Source organism: Misgurnus anguillicaudatus, chromosome 23 (genome assembly GCF_027580225.2).
Source record: "Misgurnus anguillicaudatus chromosome 23, ASM2758022v2, whole genome shotgun sequence".
NCBI lineage: Eukaryota > Metazoa > Chordata > Actinopteri > Cypriniformes > Cobitidae > Misgurnus > Misgurnus anguillicaudatus.
Genome location: NC_073359.2, coordinates 4,469,221 through 4,486,773, shown reverse-complemented (window position 1 = coordinate 4,486,773; position 17,553 = coordinate 4,469,221). Strand labels below are relative to the sequence as shown.

The 17,553-nt window shown below is 35.9% G+C and overlaps 2 protein-coding genes across 4 annotated transcripts in view; both read left to right on the top strand.

Moving 5' to 3' along the window:
* The window catches only part of LOC129453658 (uncharacterized), a 203,946-nt gene that overhangs the window by 13,055 nt on the left and 173,338 nt on the right, over positions 1-17,553 (top strand). The window contains exons 2-5 of the mRNA XM_073861518.1: positions 411-488; positions 2,382-2,729; positions 2,803-3,012; positions 3,149-3,442. Coding sequence (XP_073717619.1) covers positions 411-488; positions 2,382-2,729; positions 2,803-3,012; positions 3,149-3,442 — 930 coding nt within the window. The remainder of the gene's footprint in view (positions 1-410; positions 489-2,381; positions 2,730-2,802; positions 3,013-3,148; positions 3,443-17,553) is intronic.
* The window catches only part of LOC141359297 (uncharacterized), a 75,861-nt gene continuing 68,763 nt past the window's right edge, over positions 10,456-17,553 (top strand). The window contains exons 1-4 of one of the 3 annotated variants that reach the window (XM_073861534.1): positions 10,456-10,531; positions 10,739-10,816; positions 11,155-11,502; positions 11,576-12,227. In XM_073861534.1, coding sequence (XP_073717635.1) covers positions 10,498-10,531; positions 10,739-10,816; positions 11,155-11,502; positions 11,576-11,829 — 714 coding nt within the window. In that variant the 5' untranslated portion in view covers positions 10,456-10,497 and the 3' untranslated portion in view covers positions 11,830-12,227. Of the gene's footprint in view, positions 10,532-10,738; positions 10,817-11,154; positions 11,503-11,575; positions 12,228-17,553 lie in introns of those variants that run through there. The other 2 variants (XM_073861533.1, XM_073861532.1) reach the window with 2 other exon arrangements.

Sequence of the window (17,553 nt, the reverse complement as noted above, 5' to 3'; positions counted from 1 at the left end):
TCCCACCAGTTAACAACGGACCTTTTAGAAAAGTTTTTCATATCGGAGGTGTGAAAAGGCGCTGCTGATCTACACATCAACTTCATTTAGGAAAAGGAAGCAACTGAGATTATGAGATCACCTATCAAGAGTTAGAACTGACATAAACTTACAACCCACTGCTGCATGGACAGAGAACTGAACAACAACTGCACTGTGTAATGTATTCATGTTTAATCTTTTAATTATATGCAACTTAAACAAAATATTACAATCTTAGTTGTAATAACAGTTGTGTGTTACTGTCATGATGATTTTACTGTAAAGAGGCAGATCTGAAAAATAATAACAGATTCATGAATTGAGGCTCACAATGAAACTAAACGTGTGTTTTTATTTCAGGAATAATAAAACTCTTCTTTGTTTTGTAGCTGGTATATGTGAGTTTCTACAAAGTGAAATCATGAACTTCAGACTCTCATCACTGATCCTGCTGTTACACATTCAAGGTATGAATCACAGTTTTGTGTTATGTAGACAGTGTTATATACTGAAACTTCTTATTCATAAGAGAATAACATCCAGATCTGACAGTGACTGTCTATCGTTATGAAAAGATTATGTTTAAGTTGATCCTCCATACATGGTGTTTCAGTGAAGCAGCTTGACAAAACATTTTAGCTTTTAATTATCACAGTGCTGTTTGCACTACCGGGCTTCAAGCGGGTGTGCCAGTTCCTGCCGCGTTTGCATTGTCACTTCCAGGCTTGATCGTTCCTCAACAGGGCTTAGTTGGGGCTTAAGACCGCAGGCTTTTCTGGCCCGCCGAATAACTTGGGTCAGAGCAGGCCTCTCGGGGTTAGATGAGTGATAAAAGTCAAAGGTGAAGTTTTTCTGAGTCTGGCACAGTGGTGTAGTGCAGGGTATACGCAGGTATACGGAGTATACCCACCTCTTTATTTGATGTCAGGGGGTAAACCCACTTCTACTGGGGGCAGGGGCGTTGCTAGACATAAAGCTCTACTGGGGCACGGGCCCCCCGTTTTTTTTTTACTTTTTCTTGAAAGCCTGCGGTGTGCAAGATACAATTTCCTTTGCTTAACCCAATATTCCAATATTGCAACAAGTACTGGAAAAGACAAACATTTATTTAAAAATATTTAAGTATCATCTTCATATATACATATATACAACATTATGAACATGTTTAAAGGCATAAAATGTTTATAATAATGGCAGGAGAGAAAATATTTTTATGCACATTTGCATTTTACATAACAATGATTAATAACTTTCTTTTTTCATTTTATGACTGCTACTAAAAAATCTATCTTAGTTACTGCTAACTATTTATGTAATGACCTAGAGCTAGTGAACTAAATATTAATTTCATATCTGAAAATACAGAACACAGGTTTTGTATGTGAACAATGCAATTTTATAGACTATTGACAGAGGTTTTTCTGAGATTTTTCCCTCTAATGTTTGAGCCCTGACAGGGTAAGATGTTATGTGTCTTTACTCCCTTAAATTTATCATCTCTCATTCTTGCTTCCCTTTTCCTGCTTTGCACAAAACATTTCTGATGTCCATCACATGCGTCAATCATCGGGTGAAAATAAGATTTTCATTATTATTTAGAAACTTACTTTATTCTCGTCATGTTTTCATAAACCAACTCAAGCGCGTGTACTTTGTATGCGGCTGCGCACGGCAAAACAGTCGCGTGCACGCCTCAATTCATGTCCGCGTCCGCGCACCAATTCATGTCCGTGCGCGGACGCGTCAGTGCAACTGCTGCGTCGCTTTTTCAAACGTGAATTGGGTAACTACATTGCATATAGATCCGTTTTGCCGCGATTGTCTTTGTAAATGAATAAACTATTTAACTGCTAAAATGTAAACTTGAGATTTACACAGGTGCACAAAAGATTTACACTGGGGCACGTGCCCCAGTAAAAAGGGGCTAGCGACACCCCTGACTGGGGGCATAAATTAAGAGTATACCCACTTCTCCAGACACCACTACACCACTGGTCTGGCAAGATGCGCGTTTCACCTTTAACTTATCTGTCTGCATATTAAATTTACTCTATTTTAGTTACCTCAAAATAGGAACAAGCCAAAAATTTGTCTGAACACACCATGTTTTTAGACCAGCATGCCCATGGGTGCAGAAATGGCAAACAATGTGACACTGGAAGTGAAAATGAAAATGACAACTGCGCCTGGCTGAAACTAGCAAAAAACACTTGCGTCATGCTTTGGGCTGCATTGCACCAGCGTATGATGGGGCCCTATATCCTTATAAGACTGTCTGAATCTCTCATCTGTCTCTCATTTTAATCAAGTAACATTACAGTAAGCTACAAATATTAATAATTTTACCGTTTCTTCTTCAGGGTCCCTAACATTGGATAACTTTAATGTAACCTGTGATGAACTGAATATTTGTGCTGTGAGGGGGAAAGAGGTGAGAGTGTGGTGCAATAACTCAAATATCAACATCACAACTGGGTTCTGGTTCAGTCAGAAACAGAGAACAAACTGGAGAAACAAAGATGAACCTGAAGATTTGACTTTAGATTCAGATTACTCAGGACGAGTGAATCAGTGGATTACTAAAGATTACTCAGAGCTCAGAATAGATGATCTGATAGAGAGCGACAGTGGAGAATATCAGCTCATGATCATTATGAAGGATGGAGTTAAACATCTCAGCTCAGTCACAGTCAATCTAACAGTTTCAGGTACATTTACAATCTCATCAGTCCAGTTAAACTCTTTTCATTTCTCATCTAATGTAAAGTTTTGATTATTTAGTTTTACAGGTGAAGATGAATCCTGAATCTACAGGACAGCGAGTAAAACTGAGCTGTGATTCATCCTGCCGTTTAACATCTGAATATGGTTACCGCTGGTTCAAGAATGGAAAACATTTAATAAATAACCAAAGCATATTTGTATCATCCAGTGAAAACACTAACAGTTATTCCTGCTCTGAGTTTGTTTCAGATCCCTCTTCATCTGTGTGTGAGTCTGACATTTATAAAACATTTATATTAAAATGGAAGAACAAACTTTGCAGTTTTCTTGTTGATTCATATACAGTATGAGTGTGTTTGTAATTGATTGTGAATGTTACAGCAGTATTTTGTGACTCTTTCAGGTCTTTCTAACAGTAGCTGTTGGGGTGTGACTTACACCTCTAGAAGAGTTTGTGCTTTAGTGGGATCAACAGTAGATATTCACTCTTCATACTCACATCCCACTGGATATACAGTAAAGGAAACATACTGGCATTACATTTATAGTGGGAATTTCAGTGATCTGCGTGATGTGGGAAATACGCTGAGAATCAAAGACGTCAACATGAGTAATGCTGGAGAATATCGATTTATCATCATCACTAACACATCAGATAAAGTTTCTGGTTATCCTGGAGTCACTCTTACTGTTACAGGTAACTGCTCATAATAAACTCTCTGTAGTGCAGCACTCATTATACTGAAGCATTATAGCTCGATGAGGAGTCTGATGGCAAAGGTTTAGGCCACAATTGAGCTAAATCAAACATTTCAGGCCTAACTTTAAAAAGTAGTTTATGTGAACTCTGTTATATGAAATCTCAGGTACACGAGTGAGAAGCAGTCCAGACCCTGTGATAGATGGAGAAAAAGTGATATTAAGCTGTTTAACCAGATGTACTCTGGATAACAAACATACTTACATCTGGTATAAGAATGGACAACAGGTAACAGATGGATTGACATTATTAAACAAGCTGTACCTGGACTCAATCAACAGTGAGGAGCTACAAGAGTATTCCTGTACTGTAAGAAGTAACACAACATCTCATCATACATCTGATGAAATTATATAAGAGAGAGTTTCAGTCCTTGATGCTGATTGGTTTATTCACAGCTATGACATCATCACTGAGGTACTTTCACTGTGCAGCACTTATAGATGATCATTAATATTGTAGCAGTTATAGTTTATATGTCAAACACTTCAGTATATCTCATAATGAAAGAAACATTTGTGTCATTATTATTTTCATTTTATAGAAATTTGATTTATTAAAAGATTTCACTCATTTGTCTCTGTGCCAGTGTGTAAGTCACGGGTTAAAGGTCATTACTCTTCAGTTGTGATGATATTCATAATGTAGCACAGCCTCTCATACCTGAATTCAGATGATCTATCTGATAGATTTACTGTATTGATTTTAACATCACGAGTCTTTGTCATTTAAGCTGAAGAGTAAAGTTATGTTCTCAATTTTCTGAGCTTTGTCTTTCTTCAGATTCAATGGACAGAAACAATGAAACAACTGACAGAAACAACGAAGAAATGGACAAAGCCACTGAAGCAGTAGTGTACAGTTCAGTGTTTGTCCCTCTGTTGGTGTTTCTGCCTCAGTTTCTCATTATAGGAGCTGTATGGATCTGGTAAGTAAAAATATCAAGTAAAACTCAAAACTGCATAACATACAGTGAATATTCTGATATGAATTCAGATTGTAAGAGTGTGAATTTTGACCCTACAGGTTTTTCATCAGAATGAATAAATTGAACTCATCTAAAAACAAAACTGATGACAAACAAATAGAGGTGAGAAAATCTGTATATCTGTATGTTAAATAAACTAATGGTCAGATTTTATAACATTATCTCTTTCTGTGTGTTTGTCATTGTTAGATGTTGCAGGTATGTGAGTAGATCAGACCAGAACTACTGGAGTGATGTCACAACTCTCTTTATGACATCATCACCTTAACAGTCTCTCAGCAGTGACATCAGTGATGCAGTGATGTCATATACAGTGACATATTAATGACAGTTCAGTGTAAATAATCTAATGTTCAAATAGATGAATTATTCATTGAAGTATTGAGTTTATCATTCAACAGTCTTGTGTCAGTGTCAGATCAACTGTAACATCACAATGAATAAATCCTGTAAAAACTTTGCTATAGTGCATCTTTATGTAGATGATACTGTGATCTAATTTCATCTTCACTATAAGTCAGACTGTTATTAAACTCAATGCTGTTTTTAGTTAGGTTAAGATTTTATTACAGGGCTGTGCTTTAATCTTGCAGTTAGGAAAGCATTTGTTTTTAAGGCTTTTTTAGGTTATTAAGGCTTTTTTGGGTAATCTTCTTTTACTAACAAATAGTTGCTATGATTTTGTCTCTTCTAGATGTCGACTCTTCAGTGTATTTAGGTTTCATTCAGGACTCAGTAGAAAATCTTTTGCTTATTCTGCACTCTGGTCATAAATTAATCTTCAGAAATAACATCAGCTTGATCATTTTATTACCATGCAAGTTTAAAGCCCTTATTGAAAGTGTGAAGCTTATAAAGATGTTTATCTGTTATAAGAGTGTGTTATTGCTATTCTCAAGCTGGATTTTCTATAAATACATTTACATTTCAGTATTTACAAATACTATTAAAAGTCCTTTACATTAGTGAATTTTAACTTTGTTCTCTATTTGTATTGTTTTTTAATTTCATCTTTATGTAATAATGTGTCTTCTATGCAAGGTTTCAATCAAAAAGAGTTGGGAGACTTAGTTAAATAAAGATGAAATAAAAGTACATATAAAAAGTTGATTTTGATTGGTCATTTACTGTTTTAACAGGAGAGTTTATTTAATCATAAAAGTGCTGTCATCATTTCCTCACCCTCATGTTGATCTAAACCTGTATGAGTTTCTTTATTCTGTTGAACACATGAGGCTTTTTAAGGTAACACTTTATTTTACGACCCGCAAAGTACCGCGTAATTAAACCGAATTTACAGCGTACATATTTTTAACAACAGGGTACCTCTACAGTACGTACTTGTAGGTATAAGGGAATAATATTTTAAGTTTGGGGTAATAAGGGGGTAAGAATATGAAGAATTATAAATTATTTATACTCTAAGTATTTTATAACTACAGGGTACCTATTGTAAGGAAATTATGTTTTTTTTTTTATTTTATTTTATTGTGAATTTTCATATTGACTACTGAATGTTGTATACAGTCGATGCCCACGAGCCACATCGGCAAATAAATATAACAGCACATCACTTTTATTTTAGTAGCCTATATTACTTGCTTTTAATAACAAAAGTCCAGCTGATTTAATGTGGTTATCTTTTTTTAAGGTAAGTACAATAAAAATAGCAACTTATTCCCTTTTTACCAGGAAACTCTCACATTTGCGGACATATTTGAAGTGGTGCTTTGCAATTTATTTACTTTTATTTCAAATGACACAATAATGACCACAAAGCAGCACGCTATTTGTTTATTTTTAATAGGTGTTATCATTGGTAAAATAAAATTTGCAACATGTGCAAACACAAGTATTTTAGCCAAATATAATTTATGCAATGGCAAACCAGAATGAAACAACAGCAGATATCAGCTCCTGCTAAAGCAAAAGACGACTACAGGCGTAGGCTACTGCGCAGGTGTAGAGCGCGCGGCCGTCTGCAGGAGGTTTGCTGGAACGCGATCCTGAGGTGAAATTTCTTTAAGGGGTTTTAAAAACTTTCTACACTGTGGAGTACGGCTGCGAGTGATGTCAGCAGGATCCACATGCTGGATAAGGTGACTGGTTTTGTTAATACATGACTAAAGCATTTCAAACAATGTTTTTTCAAGAAAGTTGCCAGCTAACTGTATCAGGTTAGCTAGCACATACGTTAGCCTAAAGTTATTAACTGGCTCAAAGAACTCTGTTTCTGTCAAGGCACAGTGAAGAAACATTTACTGAAGGCTTTCATTTATGTTTTTTATATGTAATGCAGAACAGCATTTGTGAGACGAAATCAACTCATCATCCGAGTGGACAAGAACACCAACAGAGGAAGCCAGCCGCAAAAACAACGAAAATTTGTCATGACTTTATTTGAAATAAAAGTTATGTGATAATAAACATTAAGTGTTGACTTAATTATAGTGTTTTAAAGATGTTTTGAAATAAGTTTTAAAATAAAAATAACAATATTCTGTATGTTTATGGTATTTACCCTATAACATTTATAACAAGAGGTGAACAAAGCACCACTTTAGTTTACAGCCCGCAAATATGACCAACCAAGATGCGTACAAATGACACGCAGTGTCATTATCGTGCAATAGATACGCCAAATTCCGATTTTGCGTGCATATGAAACGCCAGTCCTTCCCATTCACTTATATGGCGAATCGTTTTGTGACGTTTTATTTATTGTTTTCTCATTTGTTTTCTGTTTTTTAAACCATTTTCGCTTGGGTTTAGGGTTAGATTTCACATTTGTTTAAGCAGGTTATTTAATATACAGGTTTCTCTATGTTTTTATCTATATTTAAGCCATGGTCGCTTGGAGTTGGGGTTAGAGTTGGGGTTTGGGTTAGGATGTGATTTTTATATAACAAAATGTCAGATGGGTTCTAACCCTAAACCCAAGCGAAAATGGTAAAAAAAAACAGAAAACAAATGAGAAAACAATAAATAAAACGTCACGAAACGATTCGCCATATAAGTGAATGGGAAGGACTGGCGTATCATATGCACGCAAAATCGGAATTTGGCGTATCTATTGCACGATAATGACACTGCGTGTCATTTGTACGCTTTTTGGTGAGAATGGGTTGATATGAGAGTTACCTGGTACATACACAGTACAAGCGGGGAATAAGCCCCACTTTAATTTACAGCCCGCAAATATATAGTTACCTGGTAACTCCTGTATACATATACAGATCAAAGAGGTACAAGTTGCTATTATTTTTATTGTGTGTTATATTTTATTTGCCGACGTGGCTTGTAGACATCAACTGTAGGGTATACAAAACACTTCATCAGGTAAGTAGCAAATATGAAAAAAAAACATATTACACATAGATCATATTACCCATTGACATAAGTCATACATACCACGTAATATTACAATAGGTACCCTGTAGGTATGAAATACTTAGAGAATAATTTTCCATATATTCTTACCCCCTTATTACCCCAAACTTAAAATATTATTCCCTTATACCTACAAGTACGTACTGTAGAGGTACTCTGTTGTTACAAATAGGTACGCTGTAAATTCGGTTTAATTACGCTGTACTTTGCGGGTCGTAAAATAAAGTGTTACCCTTTTTAATGATGTTACCACACAGTTGACAGCAGAGGTGGACAATAACTTCAAAAATTTACTTCCCAAGTAGTGGAGAGCAGGGGCGAAAGTACCATTTTTCAGAGTAAAAAGTCATTGAGAAAAAGTTATGTTAGTAAGAGGATTTTTTCTTTTCTGTATCGTGATTGTTTTTTGTAAGGGACAAACAGTCTATCAGTAATAATCTTGTAGGGTCATGTGTCATGAAGTTCAGTGATTATTTTTAACCCACTTGCAGCATTCACAACAACATGGATGAAGGCAGATACTGAGTGCAGTGGGCGCATCCATGGCCGTACTTAAAGAGTATGAAGTATGAATTATGGTCAGGCAGATTATCTTTGTATGTATTTGCTCACCTATTTCAGGCAAAATCAACATCAATAAGCAGAGGATTCATTACAATAAAGAAAATATTTAGATGAAGTAATTTTCTTGAAACATCACAGTAACCGTGTGCATGTCTGTGTTTAGTTGACTTCTTCATTTAGGTTAGATGAAATCAGTTCACCCAATACAGCCGAGTCAACTGCCTCTAGTGGACAAAAACAACACTGCACCAAATATACAAGAGTCTCTCTGTGGTGTACAGATCAAAAGGATTTCCAAAGTGAATTCACTAAATAACACAGAAGAAAGTCATGTTTAATTTAAAGGAGTCACATCAACTTGAAAATTCTGTCTACATTGTTGAACTTTCACAGTTTATTGAAATAATGTTCTCAAAACTGTCACTGGGCCAGTACCCTTTGTAAAGACTCCATTTAGGTACAGATATGTGGTGTCAGTATGAACCTCGAGGTATTAATATGAACTCTTTATGTGCACAGGTTTACTTTTTAAAAGGGTAGCGCCCCAGTGACATCTAGAGATCATTTATAACATTTGTTTTTGACAGTGTATGGATTATATTATTACTGGGAAACATGAAGACATGATGCACTGCTGTAAATCTACCACATAAAGACTTCAAGTTTATTCCAGGAGAGGGCGACACACAACAGAGTCTAATGTACTACAACATTCACAAAACAATGAGTCTATAAGAAGCTATAATGCTGAGTACAATATTTGTGTGTTTCTCCTTTAAGAGCGTTCAGTCTGCCTCTGTGTCCCGCCCACTTCTGTGATTGACAGCCTACATGCTGCTGCTGCTACTACTGCAGCTTCACTACAGATACAGCTTGTCAAACTGTCTTTTAAGCACATTTTGTATTTATTTATTTATGTCAAACAATCTCACAGCCACAACGTTAACAACTAAAGGAAGCATATAACTGAATCACAGGTGAACACAGACAAATTATTCTCAACTAGTCTGGACAAACACTGCAATAGCTTAATGTTAAACACTTCAGTACATGTGCTTGATGGTTTAAAAAGCGATAAACCAAACTCTTGGACTTGCTGACCAAAGGCAATGAAGCTTTGATAAGTATTCTAACTTTGCCATCTCATCGTGTTTAAAATGTTAGGTTTCTTCAGCCCATCTAAAGGTAATGAAGCTGTTGAGACTCACTTCTGAGTCTTCATCATTAACAGAAACACCAGCAACACAAACACCGCCATGTCAACCAAGGATATGACCCTCTACAATACTGGCTAACATTTACCCGTTACACATTATATTTGTATGTCCATGTAAGCGAGTATTTCTCAAGGCTATTTGATCATAGAGAATGAACTTTAGTGAGGCTATGCAATTTCACTTAAAACTTAGATTCCTCTGTCCTTGAGTCTTTTCCTTGCATCATTCCCTCACATTCTAGGGAGGTGGAGTTAAGACGCAAGGACAGGAAACAATGATACACAAATAAGAACTGAAAGACATCCACAGACTGTGAGGAGCGAGCAGGAAAAGGAAAAACCTGGAGTGGATCTCTAGTAGACTGATAACAGAATGATTTCAGTGGGAATTGGGAATCAAATCCACTCATACATGCTGAGGTTCTTGTGTCCCAAATATAATAAATATTATCTGTAATTTAAAGAAAACATAAGTTCAAAATTAACTAACTTCATAAGCTGGCTATAACCTCTACCAAGGTAAACATAAAGGTAAATGTAGTCAAGATCTGTTGTTGAATCTTCTGCTATTCTAAAAAGTTTGATGTTTGTAAGTATGTGTTTTAAACTTACAGGTAAAAGTGAAACAGCCTTATAATGTTTAGTTTGACAAGCTGAAGTCAACAATTATCATTTCCTGAAAGTTTAACTCACTCACATTTACTAAAAAACAAGAAATAGACAAACTATTCTCAGAAGGGTGCTGGCAGGAACTGAGATTTTTCTTCACAATGACAGGAACTGAGATCAGCAGATCATTTAACAAGAGCTAAAACTAACAGCTAAAAACCACTAATGCATGGACAGAGAACTGCACAACAACGTGTTTGTATGCATGTTTTTATTGTTTTATTATATGCAACTTGATAATAAAATATTTTAATTTTAATTATTGTTAGTTAATAACAGTGATGTGTTACTGATTTTACTGTAAAGAGGCAGATCTGAATAAGAGATGAATGAATTTAGTGTCACAGTCAAACTAACATTGTGTTTTTATCAGCAATAAGAAAAGTTCTTGTTTAATGTTTTGTAGCTGGTATATGTGAGTTTCTACAAAGAGAAATCATGAACTTCAGACTCTCATCACTGATCCTGCTGTTACACATTCAAGGTATGAAACACAGTTTGTTATTATACTGAAATACTTCAATTCATTATATATTTTTTTAAAAGTGTGTCAGATTTTAAACTAGTTTAGTCTCATTTAATTTACATCGCTGTACTCCAAAGGCTGAATTCTCCATTTGGATCAGTCTCTAAAATGTTTAAAGTGAGTTTGTATATTTAAAACCGAACTTAGAGATTTATGTTTTAGAACAAAATTGATGAATCTGAGTTCATATCCTTATAGGACTGTTTGAATCTCTCATCTCGCTCTGTAATTTTAATGAAGTTAAATACAGATAAGCTAGAAATATTATTAATGTTACTGTTACGTTTTTTTTTCAGGGTCCCTAACATTGGATAACTTTAATGTAACCTGTGATAAATTGAATATTTGTGCTGTAAGGGGGGGACTGGTGATGGTGAGGTGCGTTTACTCAAACATCAACATCAAAACTGGGTTCTGGTTCAGTCAGAAACAGAGAACAAACTGGAGAAACAAAGATGAACCTGAAGATTTGACTTTAGATTCAGATTACTCAGGACGAGTGAATCAGAGGATCACTAAAGATTACTCACGACTCACAATAAGAGATTCGAGAGAGAGAGACAGTGGAGAATATCAGCTCATGTTCATTATGAAGGATGGAGTTAAACATCTCAGCTCAGTCACAGTCAATCTAACAGTTTCAGGTACATTTACATTCTCATCAGTCCAGTTAAACTCTTTTCATTTCTCATCTAATGTAAGATTTTGATTATTTAGGTTTACAGGTGAAGATGAATCCTGAATCTACAGGACAGCGAGTAAAACTGAGCTGTGATTCCTCCTGCCCTTTAACATCTGCATTTTTTTACCACTGGTCCAAGAATGGACAACATTTAACATATAACCAAACCATATTTGTGTCATCCAGTGAAAACACTGACAGTTATTCCTGCATTGAGTCTGTTTCAGTTCCCTCTTCATCTGTGTGTGAGTCTGACATTTACACAATATTTAAATTAATTATATATTAAATTAGCAGTTTTCTTGTTGATTCATATACAGTATGAGTGTGTTTGTAATTGATTGTGAATGTTACAGCAGTATTTTGTGACTCTTTCAGGTCTTTCTAACAGTAGCTGTTGGGGTGTAACTTACACCTCTAGAAGAGTTTGTGCTTTAGTGGGATCAACAGTAGATATACACTCTTCATACTCACATCCCACTGGATATACAGTAGAGAAAACATACTGGCATTTGGAATACAGTCATTTGGATCTGCTTGAGGATCATCAGTTTGCTGGTCGTGTGGAGTATTTGGGAAACACACTGAGAATCAAAGACGTCAACACGAGAGACCCTGGAAGATATCAGTTCAGGTTCATCACTAACACATCAAAAGAAGTTTCCGGTTATTCTGGAGTCGCTCTTACTGTTACAGGTAACTGCTCATAATAAACTCTCTGTAGTTCAGCACTCATTATACTAAAGCATTATAGCTTGAGTAGGAGTCTGATATCAACACGACTGTGATTAGAGGTTTAGGTCATGCTTTATCAATTGAGCTAAATCAAAAATATGAGGCCCAACTTTGAAAAGTAGTTGATGTTTTATGAAATTTCAGATACACAAGTGAGAAGCAGCCCAGACCCTGTGATAGATGGAGAAAAAGTGATATTAGGCTGTTCAACTTATTGCACTCTGGATAACAAACATACTTACATCTGGTATAAGAATGGACAACAGGTAACAGATGGATTGACATTATTAAACAAGCTGTACCTGGACTCAATCAACAGTGAGGAGCTAAAAGAGTATTCCTGTACTGTAAGAGGTAACACAACATCTCATCATACATCTGACTTTACTGTTACACTGTAAAAAATAAACAGTTGGATCAACTTAAAAAAATAACTTTTAATAAACTTGTTTTAGTTACCAACTGAAGTAACTATTTAAAGCTACAGTCGGCAATTCTGGAGGATTGAGATGATTTCAAATGTTTTCAATTTTTATGCCCCTCCCGCCAGTGTTGTAGTCGAGTCACCAACTGTCGAGTCCGAGTCGAGTCTCGAGTCCCAGTGTTCGAGTCCGAGTCCAAGTCCGAGTCACCAAAGAAGAGTCCGAGTCGAGTCCAAGTCGAGTCACCATTACCAGAGTTCGAGTCCGAGTCGAGTCTCAAGTCCCCAGTGTTCGAGTCCGAGTCGAGTCTCAAGTCCTGTATTCGAGTCTGAGAGTGCCTACATGTCTCCACTTTGGGACCTTCAAAAAACTGATAAAATGTATTAAAAAGGTTCTACATTAAACAAAAATGACACCACTGTCACGATTCCAAATGGAGTTTATTTACTGATTTGACATACACTTTGGAACACACTTTGTAACTTTACTAAGCCATCAAAAGCATGTGTGTACTTCCATTGTTGTAAACTTGTGATTGAGAACTAGCGTAGAAAATTTACAAATTTAATTTGTAATCATGCTGTAAACAACTGAGTTGGCATTGAAGTCTATTAAGAAAACATCCTGAAATGATTTTCTTAAAAAAAACAATTTATTTTCCATAGTAGGAGTCATTTTTTGGACCCAACATCAAATAGGAAAATTCAACTGCAGTAGCCACCGTTCAACCTGAAGAGGGCAGCACTCAGACGTTTTTACACCATATATTGTAGTATTGAAACACTTTATATCCAAACGTACATCAAAATCAATGAACAGCACTAATAAACCATCATTCTTACAGATCAGTAACTAAATAAACTTGGATTAGGGTTTAGTTACTCTTTTTAAGTTATCAACAGACAAAAAATGCTGTAATCTGAACCAGACATACATTAACCCTAGCTTCTTCTGTTTGTTATTTATGCCTTAGTCAGTAATATTTTAAAAAAAAAGCTAACGTTAGGCAATGGAAAGCATTTTACTTACTTTTCTGGGTGCATCCGTGACAGGTGTCTGTTAAAGTTTGAGGTTGTCCCAGTCTTTTACCTACACACACAACATTTAGCGCTGCTATTTCCAGCATTAGAAGCAAAATTCGCGTAGGCGAACTTCACGATCCGGGGCACGTCTTTCTGAATTTTACAAATGTGAACATTTAGCCCGCGAATCATGCATCATGCATTGCACGAGCGTAAAAGTGAGTGACGTCAGTGAGTGTGTTGTCAAGCAAAGAGAGCGAGAGGTAGCAGTGTCTGTGGAGGGAGATCGCGACCGGTCTTGGGCACGAAACAGGGAAAGTGTAACACCTTATATAATTTTTTATAACATAGTTAGTCAAAAACAAAGTGATGAATGCTCAAGTCCGATTGTATATATCCTCGAGTCCGAGTCCAAGTACGAGTCATCAATCCGCGAGTCCAAGTCGAGTCACAAGTCCAGAGAATGGATTCTCGAGTCGGACTCGAGTCCAAAGAATAGTGACTCGAGTCGGACTCGAGTCCGAGTCCAGGACTCGAGTACTCCATCACTGCCTCCCGCACTACCACCGAGCAACCTCATATCGAGCTCGTCCTCATCAGTGCGTGTTTAAGCATACTTAGATTACTTACATAACACTCAGAAATACAATAAATGGTTGATAAAGCACAATTACCTGTCAAGAAGAAATGTGTCAAGCTCTGCATCCAGCTAAAACCCTTTAAAAGCTCATAGATCCCTCCACCTTTCAAATGCTGGTCCGACATTGATCCTAGTTTTATTACAGACACGATCGCTTTCTATCTTCGTTTCCTTCTTTTCCTTGGTTGTTTTCTTTTCATTGGTTGTTAAGCTAGCTATGGTTGTTAGCCAAGGAATAAAAAGTTTGATAGTGAATGTACTCTCCGCCATCACGCTGCGTTAAATATAAGGTCTATGCATGTTAAATTAGGATTGTTCAATTTCAAGCAGCACCACAAGAACCGATCGTGCCGACTGCAACTTTAAGTAGATCCAACTTTTCACTTGTTACAGTGTAAATGATAAAATAGATAGTTTCAGTCCTTGATGCTGATTGGTTTATTGTCAGCTATGACATCATCACTGAGCTAGTTTCAGCCTCACTGTGCAGCACTTATAGCTGATCATTAATATTGAAGTAAGATGCTACAAAATTACAGCTTCTGCAGGTTTCAAAGTCAGGTGTCGGTGTGCCGCGTTGTTTTGTGTACCATCATTACTGGAGAAACCCCTAATAAAGAAAATGAGGAAACACAATCAAGGTGGATTTATTATTTTCTAACGCAAGCTTTACTTTAAATGTACTAACACAACCAAAAGTGCAAGTGTTTTAGCGCTGCCAGTGGCACTGAACGTCATAGCGCATCACTCAGAACTTTTGTGTTATTTTGAAAATATGCACACAGCTGTCATGATGGTTATTTGCTGAGTAGCGCTGTGATAACGGCTGCAGTGAGACTGAAATCTGAGAAACACAGAAAAGTCAAATTCTGAATGTTCTGCCTTTTCTGAAAATAACTGAGTTTGTGTCTTTTTTTCAGATACAATGGACAAAACAAATGCTTAAATACATAAAACTGTATGATACTGATTAAAACAAGGCCTGGCTTTCTGAAGGTTTGCTACTATAATGTTTTAATAAAGCTTTTTTGTACCTGCCTTTCAGAGATATGACACACCCTGAACTTGTGGACTTCCTCAGAGTCGACACGTTGATGACATCATGTAGTGCAGACTTTAGGGACACTTGTACACAAGGGCACACCAGAGCCGTATTTTGGAACAGACTCGAGCGTCATGCCGAAAATAAGAAGAGAAGTTGCCCATCAGTGTGTCTGATGTAAATGAGCTTTTTTATTAAACTGTCACAGTCCCAGATTGTCTGCCAGCCTTTAAGCTCATTTACACGCTGCTTATTTTTAGACCCACATGAGTTGCATTGGAAAGTCTGAAAGTAAGTTTTCATCAGCTCAATTTAATACGTTTTATAGGTTTTAAATTATATACATTAATTTCTTAATAGTTTCTCCAAATACCAATTTAGAAAATATAAAACATATGCAGATTATTGGCTCAGTTTATTAGTAATGAAAGGAACAGGTTTATAAAAATATAAAACATAATCTGTCCTGTGAATCGAGTTGAGACTGTTTCTCAAGAATAAGAGCACTAGCAGTAAAAAGATGAAGATTAATGATTAGATTTTTTTCTGCTGGAGACATAAAAGATGAAGTAAAGATAAGAGACATCTTTTACAGGACTGAGCAATAATTAACAGCTATAAATTAAATTTTAATATAAAAGTATGTAATAGTTGTCAAAATATGTAAAGTCCAAGCATGTTATGAAATGCTTTCCTTCTTCTTATGCTATAAAAAGTGTCAAAAAGAGTTTCTTTAACATCCGCTTAAGTACGAGAAAATGAGATAAAATCATTAAATGATCTACTACAACTTCAACTGCTCATAATAATGCTGTATTTACACATTTATAAGGACTAAAGTGATGCTATTGATCATACGAGCTTTTACCATTTGTGTTTTATTTATCTTTTGTTAAACAATAATTAAATAACATTTAAAAAAAATTAAAAAGGAAATTAAAAAGCCGTGTCATGAAGTGATGTTAATGTTGTGAATTTTACACTTGTTTTTGAGGTTGTCTCTGATATGATGTGTTTTGCTTACAAGTCTAATCTAGTATTAAACTGAAGCTGGTATAAACTGGTTTTCTGGGCAGAGATGTCTATCACACAGTCTCATCCTGTTTAAGTGGTTTGTGGCAAAGCCGATCAAGTTTTTATGCTGATTCAAGAACACGACACTCATTTTTAATCTGTCTTTAGAATTTAAAAAAATATATTTGTGTTATGTGTCTGTCGTCTGATTGGTCTGACTGCTCTTTCGCAAGGGCTTCTGGGTTGGTAAAGTGCACAAAGCCTGCTGCAGACAGCATCAAGGGGGCAAAGGGGGCGCTGATGAGCACACTTCGAAGCGTAAAAATGACAGACGTGACACCCTACGAACTTGTAGACTGAGCGCACACAATTTTCTAAATATGTTACTTCATTGAACATTTTTGTTAACAAGTTTTACAATTTCAGAGAAACAATTACATTCAGTTTTCCCACAAGTTCAATCTAAATATAAAAAATGTGCAGATTATTTCTGTCTCAGTTTATTAGTAATGAAAGGAACAGGTTTATAAAAATATAAAACATAATCTGTCCTGTGAATCGAGTTGAGACTGTTACTCAAGAATAAGAGCACTAGCAGTAAAAAGATGAAGATTAATGATTAGATTTTTTTCTGCTGGCGACATAATAGATGAAGTAAAGATAAGAGACATCTTTTACAGGCAGTGCCGTCTATATGCTTGTTGTATCTCACAGTAAGTTTGTTTCTGCAATATGAAAATGAGAGTTATGTAATTCCCAATACAAATCCAGACAATAAACAACTTACAACGTCTGTGTTTGTTACTTCAGTTTGTTAGATCAGTATGAATGTAAAAAATAATGTGTGTTATGTTAAGCAGTTCAAAATAAAATAAATCTGTTCTTATATGTCTAACTTAATTCTATATACTTAATATTACTGTCGTGCAATTTAAATGAAAACCCTTCAGGCAATGTAGGGGCATGGGGGGCACCAGTTTCTTGGACTTTCTTTAGGGCCCCCAAAATGGTAAACACGTCACTGTTTACAGGACTCTCCTACAAATAACAGCTACACGTAAAGATAAGAAAAGTTGTCAGATTATGTAAAATTCAAGCATGTTCTGAAATACTTTCTTTCTTCTTATGCTATGAAAAG